General features: G+C 49.9%; 7 protein-coding genes across 7 annotated transcripts; 2 read left to right on the top strand and 5 right to left on the bottom strand.

Annotated features, from left to right (window-relative positions):
• Positions 1-52: 52 nt before the first annotated feature.
• Positions 53-1,058, bottom strand: Pdw03_2426 (vitamin H transporter; the record flags this gene model as incomplete). The annotated part of the gene is made up of 5 exons (XM_066100185.1): positions 53-281; positions 375-440; positions 505-657; positions 709-797; positions 882-1,058. 5 exons carry the CDS (start codon positions 1,056-1,058, stop codon positions 53-55), a joined length of 714 nt encoding a protein of 237 aa, XP_065955585.1.
• A 472-nt stretch (positions 1,059-1,530) lies between these two features.
• Pdw03_2425 (uncharacterized protein) lies at positions 1,531-1,985 on the top strand (the record flags this gene model as incomplete). Its single annotated transcript, XM_066100184.1, has 5 exons — positions 1,531-1,656; positions 1,739-1,747; positions 1,815-1,829; positions 1,863-1,884; positions 1,951-1,985. 5 exons carry the CDS (start codon positions 1,531-1,533, stop codon positions 1,983-1,985), a joined length of 207 nt encoding a protein of 68 aa, XP_065955584.1.
• A 759-nt stretch (positions 1,986-2,744) lies between these two features.
• On the bottom strand, positions 2,745-3,392 carry Pdw03_2424 (Transcriptional regulator; the record flags this gene model as incomplete). The annotated part of the gene is made up of 1 exon (XM_014681685.1): positions 2,745-3,392. The coding sequence occupies one exon, from the start codon at positions 3,390-3,392 to the stop codon at positions 2,745-2,747; it is 648 nt and encodes a 215-aa protein (XP_014537171.1).
• Positions 3,393-3,854: 462 nt separating this feature from the next.
• Pdw03_2423 (GARP complex subunit Vps53, putative) lies at positions 3,855-6,556 on the bottom strand (the record flags this gene model as incomplete). The annotated part of the gene is made up of 3 exons (XM_066100183.1): positions 3,855-4,601; positions 4,656-6,451; positions 6,514-6,556. The coding sequence occupies 3 exons, from the start codon at positions 6,554-6,556 to the stop codon at positions 3,855-3,857; spliced, it is 2,586 nt and encodes an 861-aa protein (XP_065955583.1).
• A 555-nt stretch (positions 6,557-7,111) lies between these two features.
• On the bottom strand, positions 7,112-9,417 carry Pdw03_2422 (GARP complex subunit Vps53, putative; the record flags this gene model as incomplete). Its single annotated transcript, XM_066100182.1, has 3 exons — positions 7,112-7,156; positions 7,224-8,774; positions 8,965-9,417. The coding sequence occupies 3 exons, from the start codon at positions 9,415-9,417 to the stop codon at positions 7,112-7,114; spliced, it is 2,049 nt and encodes a 682-aa protein (XP_065955582.1).
• Positions 9,418-9,765: 348 nt separating this feature from the next.
• Pdw03_2421 (COPII-coated vesicle membrane protein Erv46, putative) lies at positions 9,766-11,699 on the top strand (the record flags this gene model as incomplete). The annotated part of the gene is made up of 5 exons (XM_014681683.2): positions 9,766-9,783; positions 9,954-9,996; positions 10,137-10,409; positions 10,507-10,687; positions 10,757-11,699. The coding sequence occupies 5 exons, from the start codon at positions 9,766-9,768 to the stop codon at positions 11,697-11,699; spliced, it is 1,458 nt and encodes a 485-aa protein (XP_014537169.2).
• A 715-nt stretch (positions 11,700-12,414) lies between these two features.
• Positions 12,415-14,058, bottom strand: Pdw03_2420 (Major facilitator superfamily domain, general substrate transporter; the record flags this gene model as incomplete). The annotated part of the gene is made up of 1 exon (XM_014681682.1): positions 12,415-14,058. One exon carries the CDS (start codon positions 14,056-14,058, stop codon positions 12,415-12,417), a length of 1,644 nt encoding a protein of 547 aa, XP_014537168.1.
• Between the last annotated feature and the right edge of the window lie 1,527 nt (positions 14,059-15,585).

Genomic DNA, 15,585 nt, shown 5'->3' with positions numbered 1-15,585 from the left:
TTTAACCATTTCATAGTACTTTAGACAAAGTCTGCAAGAAAAAGACACCGCCTCACAAGGCCGTGCCCATGTCGTATTCCTTGACAGTACCTCGCTCACTTTTCTCGCGCTCACGCCGTTCATCGTAGAAGTAAACAACCGCGAGAAGCGCAGCGACAATCCAACAGCCGGCAGTGATGCACGATATGTTCCTAAAACCGTGCTTGTAGAGTGGCGCATCTTCTTGACGAAGAACTTGCGCACCGGAACGGCCACCGAGATTGGCAGCCATCACCATGAGTCTACTTTCAAAATCAGCATAAGCATAGAGACCCTGACAGTTGATGCTAGTCCATTCAAGAAAAACAGGGGGGTTTATGAACGGGAGTCCTAACGCGCTGTTTCCGCCTCTGGTGGTTTTCGATTTAGTGTGATACACGAGCCATCCAACGTTGAGCACGCTATAAGACTTTTATGAGTGGAAGTGTCTTTCGAGTTTGCGTAAGCGAGGGAATGAGATCTTACTGCACTGTCGTGCCGCCGACATTGGTAAGCGACACAAGGACAAACTTAGCCCATCTTCCGTGGAGAGAAGGAACGATATTCATGCAACTGTAAGTGGCCACACTCCAGCAAGTGGACATCAAGACCATTGGGCCTCTCCAGTTGGTCTTCTCACTGATGTCTAGTCAGCCAAGCACTATGTGAAATGTCGTGAGTGATTCTTACCCAATCCAGGCCAGCCCGAGAGTCCAGAAAACATTTCCAAAATAACCAACAGAGGCCAACGCATTCGATTGAATTCGTCCGAAACCGAACTTTCAGATCAGAAGTGGGGTGTATGATATCATGCCGTGCATGGCAGCAGCAGAGAGCATGGTGATAGCGACATGCATCCAGACTCGAAAGTTGGAAAAGGCTTGGAGCACGAGTTTCACGGAAGGTCGCTCACTATCACTTGAACCTTGAGTCCCTTTGATTGCCAAACGTTGGGTTAAGAGATGCTCTTGGTGCTTGGTAAAGTATTTCCAACGGCCTCCCCCAATCAAGGGCCGAGGGTGGGAAATGGATTGGGGCATAAAGAGTAGAAATATCATGGCAACTGTTAGAGTCAAGCATATATACCTTTGGCTTGGAGAACGCAATACTTAGACAAGAATCAACAACTACGATGCACGAGAAATGGCTTGAAACTTGAAGGCTTCTAAGTAGCTGCTTGTGGAGGAGTCTATTATAAACCAACTCAGATCCTCCCCTGTTTTGTACTAACCCCCCCGAGTCCTCACATGCTCAACCAGGAAAGAACACGAGGCTGCCAATGGATTAAAAAAAGGCCTCGTTCATCACACCATCAATCCCGAGCTGATTGGATTCATGTCGAATACGAAAGTTTGTTGGCAGTTGCTAGGTACGGTGGAGCGAGAACTATAAAAGGCATCCGCATCCGCCCCGTATCCGGCGGACCGCCAGCATATAGAAGGTGTCTTATTCTTCTTTTATGCTTTGTTTCACAATGTTCCTTTTTGCCACAAATTTTGAGTCTCTCTTAATATGAGCACTCAGACTCAGACCCTACGCTCATCGAACTACAACAGGGATCATGAAATCTGTGCACTGGGCTACGAAGTATTGGACCCTATTGCAGATGGTACAGCACTTATCCTGATTGGTTGGAAGGTCAGAGGCCGGACCCACACACCCGTCGGGAACGGACCTGCCGACCTTGTTCCTGCCTGCTAAACAGATCCCTATAATCCAGCTACCTCGCGTAAGTTGAACTATGTCACGAATGTGCCATGAGGAATCTGGATTGTGCGATTACTGACAGAAGCCAGAGCAAAATTTTACTTGTTTTTTTTCGTATTTTAATGGCGATCAAATAGCCGACGGATCTCTGGCTTAAAGGTGAGCCAGCAGGATTCTGGCCACTGTGAAACGCGGCGATAGAGGTATTCCTCCTAACCAAGATAGAACTCATTTCTGCATTTTCCAGCGAGGTTCCGTGATTATATAGTTATGGCGACGAATGGCGAAGATAGTGGTGGTGATATTTGGATTGCCGAACAAACTCAAATCTGTCAATCAATCTCCAGTCAGATAGTCAAAAGCTCTTCAGCGGTTGCTACAACTTGAGAAGAGCCAACTGGTGCAAGGACTGAATACTGTATCTTTCTGCCAGCACAGAGAGTCGGGCTTGTGTAAGAAACGCAGGCGGGAAGTCTTCCTAGGACCCGGTGTTCTGAGTTGGTATGAAAGTATGGTCCAAGTCTCCAGTTTGTGGGCTAGGAATGACGAGGCTCTCTGTAAATGCATTGCGCAATCGCCTAGTGCAGACGATTCTTGGCTTGGATGGGATTTCAGCATGATTGTAAGAGCGGTACTCGGGCAGAGGAGTTTCGTGTTGATCGGATGGCCATTCATGCTTAGCCTCAGCCTTGGACTCAGACTCATGTTCGACCCTCTTCGCATTCGAAGAGTCTTTCCGCCTATCAGGCGAAACGAAGGGGACGTGTAATCTCGGCATTTGGGCAGTTTCACCTAATCGAGCGAATAGGTGTCAATATCGACCTCTGGCCAGTCAACTCGTCCCGCTTTTGCCTCAATCATTCTGGGTGATACCTCAACTGCATACAACTCCCAACCCACGTGGGCATGGCCCACATGTCATTGACCCACTTTACCTTAATTAAGCTTGATACATCACACACCAAGCTCTCCCAAGGTCGTAGATCGTACATCCTACTCGTATACACCCCCCAAGGTAATCATATTACATTTTCTAGAAGTCCGAATCTCAAGACAAGTGCTGAATCCAAAAATTCAAGAGAAAGCATTCCGAACTCTGCACACGACTCATCTAGATTCACTTTCCCTTTTCGGAAGTAGACATCTCCCTCACAGAACCAACTCCCAACAATCCCCAAAATGCCCCTCCCCAAAACCACATGATCCTCAGCACTAACAAGCCGATACCCTTCATTTGCATATAGCCTCCTAGCCGAAACAAGAACATTCTGCATCCAAAGTCGAATCCGCGCGTACCCCGTCTCGCGCGCAAACCGCGTACACTGCTCAATCAAAGCACGGCCAAGCCCAAGGCCCCGCGCACTAGGCTCAACAAGAAGCAGGCGTAGTTTGGCTGTGTCGATAAGCTCTCTGTCTCGGACAAGAACGGCACAGCCCAAGAACTCGTCGTTGCGCTCCGCGATCCAGCACCGGTCTATGGATACGTCGTAGTTATCCAGAAATTCTGCGCCCACTTTGCATACTAGAGCTTCCATTTTTGTGCCCCAGCCTTGTTCGTTTTCGTATAGTGCTGCGTGACGATGGATTATCCAGCCTATGTCTCCTGGTCGGTGGGTGCGGATGGTATACTCAGGGGATTGGGATTGTTGAGGGATTTGGGGATTCATTGTTGAGGGTTTGATGGGCTGGGTCGTTCTTGAAATAGGAACAGGATGGGGTTGTGGGCGAACCGGCGTGCAATTGATATAGGTCCAAGTGGAGATCTACTTTTTTATCATGCAGAGCCCCTCCTTATCGCTGCGTGTCACTGGAAGGGCGTGGATAGAGAAGGACCCACATCAGGCAATAGATTTGGACATTAGTATGTGCAATAGAAAAGGATCGACGAATTAGATCCAACATTACATGGATGTCGCATTCAATGCGTTAAATCCAAGTGGTATACAACTGCAAAACATTAGGTGAAGACAGGGTGCCCTGAGCATGCATAAACTAGGGCTCTGGGCATGCAATGGCCCGAAAAAAAATCAACCGAAGCGACGACTAACAATTCTACATTGGTGTATTCATGTTCGAGTCAAGATATAACCAGCAAAGGTTAAGACGTAATGAAAATAGGCGAGGAGAGTCTACGCACCATCCTCAGTACTCCGCCCGAACCGGCCTCCAAAACCGCCAAGATCGCGGCGGAAGAACTTGCCAATATTCTTAAGGTTCTCATTGAGGTTTCCTGATGCAAGTTCTGTTGGTGTTTGCATGAGATTAAATTGTAGGGCCGAGCTGGCCAGGGAAGGGGACAAAGTGCCTGATGGGCTGGTCCCGCCAGCCGTTGATGCAGCTGTCCCAGTAGCTCCAACTACACTAGCACCCAGAGTGCTGAGACTGGGGTTTCCGAAGCGGTCAACACCGTCTTTAGCAGCGGAAATCAAGGCAGAGCCGAGCATGGAGGCGTCAAAGCGGGAGGGCATGACTGCGGCGGCGCTGCCTAGACCCAATCCTTGGGATACGGAGCTGGTGGCGGTGACGGGTGGCCCTTGGAGAGCGGCGAGGATTGGATTGCTCTGCTGGAGGCTGGATGCATAGCGGTCGGATGCACGGTGAAGCTGGAATAACTCCACAAGGTGATTTTGATCTTGGCGGCTGCGGATGCCTTTGAGATCGAGAATTTTGCGGAAGTTGTTGTTATTACGGTCGGCAATGTGGATGAGGTATGCTTGCACAAGGGCTTCCGGTGGTGACGGCCGGACCTGGAGGGTTTTGAGAAGAGTCTCGATTTTGAAGAAGCTGTTGTTCACACGTTTGACAAAGCCGACGGGCGCTGGTGCAGGCAGGAGGGATGAAAGACCGCTCTTGATAGTATAGGAATCGAGAAGCATCTATGAGTGGAGTTAGTAAGATACAAAATTTCATCCCAGAGGGGGACATCATACCTGTTCGGCGCCAGTTTCTGAAAGAGGCCTGCATTGGAAGACATTGCTAATGAACTGGCTCGAGATGAGCTCAACCAGATGATCGGAGAAGGCACGCGCATACTGCTGCTTATGCAGCAATTGCAAAATCCCTGTTGCCTTCTCCTTTGTCCGGGAGAGCATCTCACTCACATACGAACTTTGATCACTGACAGCCTCGATTTTAGCCCAAGGGGTATTACGCATCTCGCGCCAGGAAGGCTCGAGATCGACTTCGACTTGGCGCACGAGGCCTCGTACAGCAGCAGAGGCAATGCCCATGAAAGAGTCTGCCTGACTTTGCAAATCCACGGATTGCTTCAAATTCTCATCCAATCTACCCCTAATCTTCTCTTCCAATTGGGTGCAAGTCGTGTAGCAGTAATCAGCAGTGTTCAAGACTGAAATATAATCTTCCACCGAGGGCACCCTAGATGGCGTGTGAACTGTTGGTCGTTCACTTATGTAATTGAGAAGGACCTGCTGAGCATATTGGTCCAGATATTTGGCGAACACCTTGGCTAGCTCCGCCAGACTGCCACCAGTTGAGAGCTTGGCGCATTGTTGCAAAGCGTGCCGATAGAAAGTGAATAGCTCGGTCGAAGATGATATTACACTATGCGAGCTGAACTCCTCATCCGGTACCTTGAGCGGTTGTTGGCGGTATTTCGGTAGCAGGGCTGCAAGTTGCCTGTCTTGAGCCTCGACCCAGACACTGAGGTATGGCTCGAAGGCCTCGGAAATCGACTGGTTGAACACAGGTGGTTCGGTGGAGGCGAATGTATCAACAGATGCACGCGATGAAGAGGCGAAGCGGCGTTCAAGGGAATGCTCGAAATCAAGTGTCTCTTGCAAGCATGAGAGGAGCAAATTGACATCTATAGTCTGTCCGCTTCGTACAGATCGAGATAGAATACCCTTGAAATCCTCTCGTGTACCCTCACAGAAGGCATTAGTTAATACCTCATTAACCCTCCATGAAGCCGGGAAAATGGCCGCATTCTCTTCATCATATATCTTCAAAATGCGCCGGAACCATGAATATCGACGGGAGATGTTGTCCAATGATCCAGCCTCCTCATTGTTCCGGAAGACCTGCCGGTACTCACGTAGCTGTGTATTGCAATACCAAGTCACTAGTCGGGACCGTGCGTGTTCACCCAGAGCATCTGCGACCAGACACGACTCAGCGAGCATCGCGCGCTTCGGGCCGACCTCTCCCTTGGCGAAGGCCAGTTCAAAGTCTTCACAGACCTGCTCCTGGAGGTCCCGTTGTATGTCCGCGACATTCCGACTAAGAATTGCAATTTGTTCAATGGATCGGTAAGACTTGAAATGGGCCATGAGCTGAATGACAGCTTGGAGTAGCTGTGCACATTCTCCATATTGCCGCGTCCGGCTGAGAGCTTGAAGCTGGTCATATGCTGTAGTCAACATCTGGAGGCGCTTGAGCGCCGTCATCGACAGTGTGAGGTTCTTCTTCGCGTTGTCTAATTGCTTGATTTCGGCTGTCATATCGGTGATTGCCTGCTCGGTCTTCAATGCGCGCTCACGCACGTCATCGATCTTCTTGAACAGCTCGGATAGGTCAGCCTTAGCTGCCTGGATTCGTTCCACGCTATCGGCATTGGAGATGACCTGCTCCTCCACCAGCATGCCGATGTCATCGTCCAGCCCATCTTCGCACTCGTTCAGGGAGTCGGCGATCTGAGAAACGGAGGATAAGGTGGACGGATGGGAGAAAACTGCATTCAAGTGTTCAATCGGATCGTAGTCCACTACATGTGCCTCCTACATTAGAAAAAACAACAGTGAGCATGAGAGGTCATTTGTTCCGCACCCGCATCCAAGGCATCGAGGCTTGGTTCTTCGTTTGGCAACATGTGGCCGGTGGTTATGGCAGTGATTGTCATTCCATCAGCTAACCAGAATCATCCTGCACCTGGTCTCAAATTGATTTTTGTGAGGCCAATGCGGAATTCGTGGGAGGGAGAGGTTGAAATGGGGGAAGTTGATTGCGGGCCCGCATGGCTCTCTAGCGTGCCAGCTTGGCATCTTCCGCAACTGCCGCAATCCTCAAAGGGTTATTCTTTGAGCAATTGCAACGTACAGACACGATCCAAGAGATTGTGAAGTTCACACTATGCCAATTATATTCTGAGTGAAAGAATGGAATAGATGATTCATTTAATTGATTTTGGGGTGTTTTTTTTTCATAAAGTTTCTGGCCCTGTGGGCCATGTCAAGATTTCTAAACTATCAAACCAGTGCCATTCGCCCAAGCCATGCAAGTAAAAAAGAATATGGTCACATAAAAATGCATTATGCTTCCACAGAACCACTCCCGAGATAAAACTGACAAGCTAACAACAATAGGAGTGAGAATAGGTGTGGAAGGTTTCAATGAAACCGGAGAACAGCAAGTGTTGATCAAGTGCTCACGCCGGAGCAAGAAAAGCGGTAGGAGGAAGTGCGTTGGTTGCCTTTTGCAGACCGTCATCAGTTGCCCTTCTATGCAATAGTAAGGGACCATCGTTGGAGCTAGCTTACCTTGAGCTGTTCAAAATTCTTCCAAGCAAGCTCGACATTCCAGCCATTCCCTGTGAGGGCCATCTCTGAGTATTCCAAAGTCATGCCCGACTTGGCACTCATCTGAGTGACCATCTGCTCCTGCTGAAGCTGGGTGTCGGACTTTCCGGGTCGGGGCAAACCATACCCTTCAGCAAAAATGCCACTCGGGGCAGCTGCGGGGACTGCGGGGGGTGCAGGAACCGCAGTGGGAACCGGACCGGGAACTGGAACTTGGGGGACCTGGGAAAGTGCCTGAATTTCAGGGGACCATGCCTCACATCCACCAAAAGCGCGCAGGCAGAAGATCTCGCTGACAACTCGGATGCCACCAGGGGTCTTACCGGGGCCAAGAATAAAGGTTCGATCGAAGCTTCGGGTCTCAATCTTGCCACCAACACTCTCCTCAAGTTGTCCATGCACCATGAGAGAGAGGCCACCAACGCCAGTGGAGCTCTGCCTAGTAGGGTCGGGGAGATGAGGGACCGGGTGACATTCGATGAGCCATTGCTCTGCCTTTGCGACAAGGTCAGGGTGGCGAGTAGGCGGGAGCGCATTGAAAACTTCACGGATTTTCTCAATACCCTTGAAGGAGCGGGACATGCGTGCGGAAAGGTGGCTGATCTTGTCGAGATTTCGGCTCTTTCTGATGTATTCACCCCAACCTGCCTGCTCAGTTTGACCGGCCCGGGGAGCCGTGGTATTTACATTCAGCGAGAAAGTAGACTCATCATCGTAGACGCTGCTGACGAGGCTGTTGCGATCGTTGTCATAGCCAGGGAAGAAAGCACGAACGAAGTTTTCGCCGACTTGAGATTCGTCGATGAAGTGAGGGGGCAAGACGGGTATCGGTGTCTTTTTCTGAGCCGCGACCTCTTCTGGGGTTCGCACTTGGACATTGTTTAATGTTTGCAGCTTGGGATACCACTTAAGCATAGTGTCCTTGAAAGTTGGGTCGGAACTGATCTCGTTCTCAGTCAAGTCGAGGAAGATGAGGTTGCGAAATTTCCAACGCCATCCAATCATCGCCTGCGAATTTTTGATGCCGTTCTTCGAGAGGTCCAGATATTGGATGTCGGGGAAAGATTGTGCGAGGGTAGTCACGGAGTTGATGTTGCTAAGCTTGTTCTCCGCCAGACTGACACTTTCGACCGCTTCACGTCGCTCAGCTACAGTCTTGAAGCCTAATTCCCAGACTTTCATAAGAGCAGGGAAAAATTTGGACTGAGTAGAGATGGTGTTGAAGATTCCCATAGCGTTTAGATCGGGGTCGTCCGAAAGCTTCGACAAGTCAAGCAGTTTGGTGGCAGGAAAGAAGCGCTTTCCAAGAATGGTAGTCATCTTAGTCTTTGTGTCTGCGGTCGAGCCAGGAACTGGGTCCGCTGCGGCCAGTTCCTGGTCGAGTGCGGTAGCAGCAGTGTATGCTTCAACAGTAACATGAGCTCCGGCGAAGACATTGTTGTTAATGCGAAGCATGTGACCCGCCAGATCAGGTCGAACGAAAGCCACGAGAGTGTCACCCTCAGTGCGCGACTAGTTTGAAAGTTAGAAAGGTGCGAAAAGACCTTGAAAACCACGGTCATCCAAAGGGGGAAAAGCCAAAAAGCCCAAAACGTGTCGATCGTCGTTTTGTAGGAGGTCTGTCCTCGAAAACGAGAGGACACTGAAGCGAGGGACGTCGAGGACCGATGTTGGTGACCGCGATTGTAAACGAGGAACATACCTTTGTAATCTTTGCGCGGGGTCCGGATTTGATAAAGGAGTTCATACGTCGTTCGAGGAATGCGATGAGGCTCTCAAGACCGCCATCACGGTTACTTGCCGCCTTGCTTGATTTCCACCCTCGGACACTGAATTGTTCCAGATTGCCACCAGCTTTTTTTTTGCTGCTTTGAACGTTTGCTTGGCTGTCGGCGCTGAAAATGGCTCTCTCGATCAGATCCGAGTCTCTCTGCTTGTTGCGAGCCTGGGCCCGGTGGCCAGTTCCTGCAGCTCGGCCACCTGCACCTGTACCGGCGGCGCGGCCACCCAGGGCAGATTTCTCGGCACGATTTCTCTTTGCACGGGCGCCGCTTGCATCCATATCCATGTCGCCATCCCGGTCGGTTCTAGTAGGGCCCCGCTTGCGGATTCCCCCGCGATCATTGCCGCCGTGACGAGACTTCATGCTCTTCATGATGGCTGGAAGAGAAATTTAAGAGGTGGGTGGAGTGACGGAGGGTTCTTGTAGAGGGATGTGAGTTCAAAGAAAGCTGAAACTGCCAAGTTGAAGCGAGCAGCGCGCTATGCGCCTCAGATCAGGCAGACAGAAGTTGTTCGCATGCAAGGAAATCGCAAAGGAAATGTGACTCAGGAGGGTGGGAGGTAAAGAAAGAGCAGACTGAAAAGACTGGAGAAGAGGGGTGTATTGCAGATTATGTAGTGCAGCTGCAAGTCAATGATTAAGTGACAGTGAATGACCAAAAAACAATAGGACCGTGAATTACTAAAGTGAGTTCAAAGAAAAAGTGACGATTGGCACGTGATGAGGCGGCATTACTCTGTAACTAGTCTAAATTAGACGATGACTCATCAGTTTGTTTGATGTGGACCAATCATATGCTGTCGTTTGTCCTCACGGGGTGCTCCTCATACATCGGCCCTGCAAGTATGCCTAGCCACTTAAAGGCTTCAAATTGGCCTTGCTCTTAGTCCCTATTGTCAGGTACCTAGAAGACTCGGTCGCATCTATTGACTCACTCGGACTCTATTTTTGGTATGCATGCCTTACCTTTTTGCCTTGCTCCATTTTGTTTTGTTTGGTCTGTTTATTTGAATGAGGCCTCCGTCATTCAATAGAGCTTGCAAGTCCAGTGACCACCTAGCTGACATTTTCGCGTTCTTTCTGTCTTACAGGCACTTATTATTCCGCTGCTGTCTACAAACTCTCGCCTGGCGTTTGCGATTCAGCCTATGGTCGTCAATTGACCGGCGAGATGTCAGCAAAGTCGCGATTTACGAGGCTAGATGCCTTCGCCAAGACGGTTGAAGATGCTCGCATTCGCACGAAATCCGGAGGTGTCATTACAATTGCATCGTTGTTGATTGTTATGTGGCTGGTATGGGGTGAATGGGCCGACTACAGACGAGTTGTTGTGTTGCCGGAGCTTGTTGTCGATAAATCGCGAGGTATGAAAGGTGTTTGGGCTCGATCGGACGCACGATGGGTTCGTAGAAGATGGAATTCACAGGGCAAAGTCGCTAACAACTCAAATCTACTTCGCAGGAGAGCGAATGGAGATCCATTTAAACATGACCTTCCCTCGGCTGCCATGCGAACTCTTGACCCTGGACGTGATGGATGTCTCTGGTGAGCAGCAGGTCGGTGTGGCCCACGGCGTGAACAAAGTCCGCCTAAGTCCACGCAACGAAGGAGGCAAGGTGATTGATGTCCAAGCTTTGGACCTGTGAGTTACATTCCCTCTACCTGAAATCTTTCACATCGTGATCACAACCTCATAATTGTCCCTTCCCAGACACTCCCCATCAGAAGCTGCAAAGCACTTAGACCCCGAATACTGTGGCGAATGTGGCGGAGCAACGCCTCCCCCCAATGTGATCAAACCGGGATGCTGTACTACTTGCGAGGAAGTGCGCCAAGCTTACGCCGAGAAGCAATGGGCTTTTGGCGACGGCAGCAACATCGAGCAGTGTACGCGTGAAGGCTATGCCGAGAGACTCGCCGAGCAGCGCCGCGAAGGTTGCCGGATTGAGGGTGTGCTAAAGGTCAACAAGGTGATTGGCAACTTCCACATTGCACCAGGCCGCAGTTTCACCACTGGCAACATGCACGTCCACGATCTGGACACCTATATCGACCCTAACGCGGGCCCGGCTGAGCAGCACACGATGTCCCACTTGGTCCATGAGCTTCGCTTTGGACCCCAGCTCCCCGCTGAGCTTGCTGGCCGCTGGGGGTGGACCGACCACCACCACACCAACCCGCTTGACGACACCAAACAGGAAACCGACGAGCCCGCCTACAACTTCCTGTACTTTGTCAAGGTTGTCTCGACATCTTACTTGCCTCTAGGCTGGGACCCTCAATTCTCGACCGCCATCCACAACGCCTACGATAAGGCGCCTCTTGGCTACCATGGCCTCGCCTACGGTACTCAGGGTAGTATCGAGGCTCACCAATATTCGGTAACCTCGCACAAGCGTCCTCTTTCTGGTGGAAATGATGCCGCGGAAGGCCACAAGGAGCGCGTGCATGCCGGTGGCGGCATTCCAGGCGTCTTCTTTAACTACGATATCTCCCCGATGAAGGTTGTCAACCGCGAAGCTCGTCCGAAGACCTTCACTAACTTCCTTACCGGTGTCTGTGCTATCATCGGTGGTACTTTGACTGTTGCCGCTGCTTTGGACCGCGGTGTGTATGAAGGCGCCATGCGCGTCAAGAAGCTGCATTCGAGCTAGATGTTGATATCTAGCCAGAGACAAGGTAAAATAAAGCATTTACAAAATGTCGCTTTGCATGGGATAATTTATTCAAGCATGAGGTAGATGCTTTTCGGAGTGGAAAGGTGAGTTGAAGAATTGTGGAAGCGAGGGAAGCGAGGGAAGCGGGCACTTGTGGCGTTCTTGAGATACCTTTATAAATCTTTTGCCATTGCGGTGTTCTGGGCTAAGATATAACTATTCATACATAACATAGAATTTTTGTGATTGAGAAGTATACTTTCAAAATCTGCAGCGAAGACCTCAGTGTATTGTTGGAATGTTAGCACGTGATACAGACCCACCTTCTTCTCTCGGAAGCAGATCTTTCCCCGGATTTCTCTAAATTCACGTGAGACACCTGCCTTTTGACATGCAGGAAATCCTGGCTGTCGGCCTTTAATCTGCTTAGCCCACGATCATACAATTATTCCACTTGTACCTTCCTAATCTCGGACTGAGCGTGGCCTAGGCACAGGTTCTGGCATGGGAGTCGTCGCTCCTTTCGTTCTTCTTTTTTCCTTGAATTTTTTTTTTTTTAAATTAATTAATATTGGTTTGCTCTTGAATACCTAGGTCTTGCTTCTTCTTTCCCACGATATAAGAGTCTGAAACTTAAATCGTCATAAATCATATAAGAATCCATCTACCCAGCATGCTCGTCTAACCATTATTGAAACCTCCAACACTTCAGTTACCCCCCCAACGAAGCCCTTGTCCGACTAGCTCTCCTACTCTCGGTATTCCTATCCCGATCAGCAGCAAGCTGCTGCGCAAATTTACTCTTGGCCCTGATCTCCGGACCCTTCCAGTAGAAGATGTAAATCGGAATCAAAACCAAGAACCCAATACAGCCGAGCAGCGTACTCGCCCACTGGAGATGATACTTGCTGCCCATATTCTGGTACATGGGCGTGGAGTACATGGTCGCGATACCAGCAAGGAAATCTCTCGCAAAGCCATTGCCCCCCGTCGCAGACGCAGAATACTCCCCATATGCCGCAACCATGTAGTCTATCGTTGCCATGTAGATCGCGTAGTTCGCCATTGCGATTAGACATGCGAAAATGCACGGCGCGATCCAGGGGACTGGAGGACCGGTTGATGTCCACGCGAAGCCAAGGAGACCGATTGGTTCGAGGGGTGCAATGAATAGGAGGAGGAGGAGACGGCGCTCGGCAAGACGGCTTGCTGGGCCGCAAGTACGTCGTGTTTGGATTTGCCGGTGGATGTCTGGTAGGAAGATTATGTATGCTATTACGTAGCCGATGAGGATTGAAGCAAAGGTTAGACCGACAGCTAGCACGCTAAAGGACCATTGCTTGAAGACTAGGGTGAAAGACTCGGTGAAGACGAAGATTAGGGCGTCTGAGAAACCAGACAGCAGAGAGAGGAAGAGGACGATTGGTTCGCGGATGAGCATCTCGAATGGTCGGATCCAGATTCGGAATACGTCGTGATAGTCTAGACGTGGGGTTTTAAGGTCGTTCGGACCCCAGATGTCGTCTCCATTTTTGCGGCGGCGTTTCGCTTCGCGGTCGATTAGGATCGTCGTGCGTGTTTCAGGTACGATGAAAAAGTGCAGGATTTGCGTTACCGCTCCGATGATCAGTTGGATCCAGAATACCCAGTGCCATGTGAGCCATTCGCCAATCATGCCACCGAAGAAAGGTCCCACGGTTGACCCGCCTACCGACGAGAGAACCACAAAGGCTACCGCGTAGCCTTGGTCGTCGGCTTCCCACATATCCGCTGTCATACCGAGGGTGACTGAGCCTCCCGCGGAACTGAGACCGCCGAGGATACGACATACGACGATTGTGCCGTAGTTGGGTGCGAGGGCGCATGGGATTTGCCAGATGTTCACGAAGAACAGGGAGAGCTGCATTATGGGCCAGCGGCCGAATTCCTCACTCCATGGTGCCCAAAGCTCACATCCGAAGGCGTATGCAACTAGGAACACAGACTGTCCGACTCGCGCGGCTTGTTCGCTGATGTGGAATTCTTCCGTCAGGCCAGTGACGGCGTTGGAATAGACACCTGTGTTGAAGTTCATGGACATCTGAACTACGAAGATGACGGAAAGAATTGTCCATTTCTTCCACGTTGGGAAGCAGAAGCCGAGCTTTTCGTAGCAGTCGACTTCTGTTAGCTCGGGCTTGCCGCCGGTATGCAGCTTGGGTTTAACTTCGTGGCTTGCTGCGTCGGAGACGGAGGCGCGTTCGGCATGAGTGTCGATGCCCCGTTCTGTTTTTATCCTATCTGCTAGTGGGCTGGTTTCATCCTTGAAACTTGATGCTTCTGGCTTCTCAAGATCCGAGTCCAGTGAGGCAGCCATCTAGCAAGCTGAGTTGGTTCAGGTCTATTGTGTGAATTATATGAGGTATGAGGTCCGCAATGGTACACTAGAGGATTGGGGAATGAGAAAAAGAGAATGAATAAATGGCTTGTTCTATGCAGATTTCGCAGCGGATGAAATCTGGCTGGTTATCAACATGTCCAGAAGCAGCGCACTGGCCCCATATGCTAGGATTGCGACCATGGTCATTCGATCCTTTCACCGAGATCGGTGTACTGTGCCAGCCAGATCGGATATTCAATGATCTCTACTAAAAACTGGAGAAAACCTGTTCCCCAGCATTGATTGTCCGGCCTACGAGCCGGAGTGTCGGCAACCCGACCTCCACTACGTCATTCCAACCCCCGGCTACGTCAAGTGCAATGATTCTAGCTACTCCACGCAGTCTCTATGCTCAATCACATCTTTTTCTCGATGTTCCAATTGTTCAATCAGACCGGGGATCAGGTGGGGGAATGTAGTCATAGAGTATTATCTTTTGGTCCCATTAGAGTAATGATCATTGCATTCCGCATAGCACAATTTAACCAGAACCACTACTGTAATGAATGCATGTTCATAATATCAATCGAAAGAGCATTGGCTACAGAATTTAACCAAATTTACATTTAGTGTCGGGGCCCTTTGCTTGACGCGTAGTAAATAATCTCTTAGGTAATCGTGCCAAGCGCCCAACACACCTTCGTGATACGGCGCTTGGCACGATTACGGAGTGGATGAAGTTGTCACTTGCACCTTGATTAAGTGCATCATCCTATGTAGTGCAAATAACTTGCTCGAACTTCTACCCCGTTCAACATCTTCGAGGTAGAGCTTAAACAATTTAACCTTCACTAGCCACCAACAAGGCTCGATAAGGCTCAGATCGGACGAATAGGGAGGCCTGTCCCCGGTGCATGCTCCACAATCTTTCAGCCACTCTCCCACAATTCCAGCGGCATTTTTTACGTGCGTGATTTTTAAGTAGATTGGTAGGAAAAATGAACAATTGATGAGAAAGAAGAAATTGAAATAAAAATGGTTTAGGGGAGGGGGGGATAACCCGCACCACCAAATGTACACAATGTAGGCAGGACTTTGGAAAACCGGATGCACAGTAGCCATTAAGTAGACCACTGAAAGAAACATTTGACAGAATGAATTTATTGTAAACTAGAGAATCTTTCCGGAAAAGAAATGAAAATAAAAAAGTAGACTAGGCTTCAGTTGACCAAAGCCTGATGCTTCTTGTTTGAGCGATCTGGTTTTCAGAAGGGCTGAGCACACGGATATATATATCTATCTCTCTTTGCAAGCCGGCTTTAAAAATGCACAATTGAACAGGACACATCCACATTGACAGTCAAAGGGTCGTACTGACTAGCATTTCCTTTAAGCAAATCCAAGATAAAAAGCAATCCAGGGTGTGCACCATTCATGCTAGAGGAAGACGTCCTGTTTGCTACACGAACCCGCTCCAAGAATGACTTGTGAAGAACAGAAACTCCAAGCCTGAGGCTCTTGGCC

This window comes from Penicillium digitatum, chromosome 1 (genome assembly GCF_016767815.1).
Source record: "Penicillium digitatum chromosome 1, complete sequence".
Taxonomy (NCBI): domain Eukaryota; kingdom Fungi; phylum Ascomycota; class Eurotiomycetes; order Eurotiales; family Aspergillaceae; genus Penicillium; species Penicillium digitatum.
The sequence above is the reverse complement of the archived record's forward strand: the minus strand, read 5'-3'. Positions and strand labels throughout refer to the sequence as shown.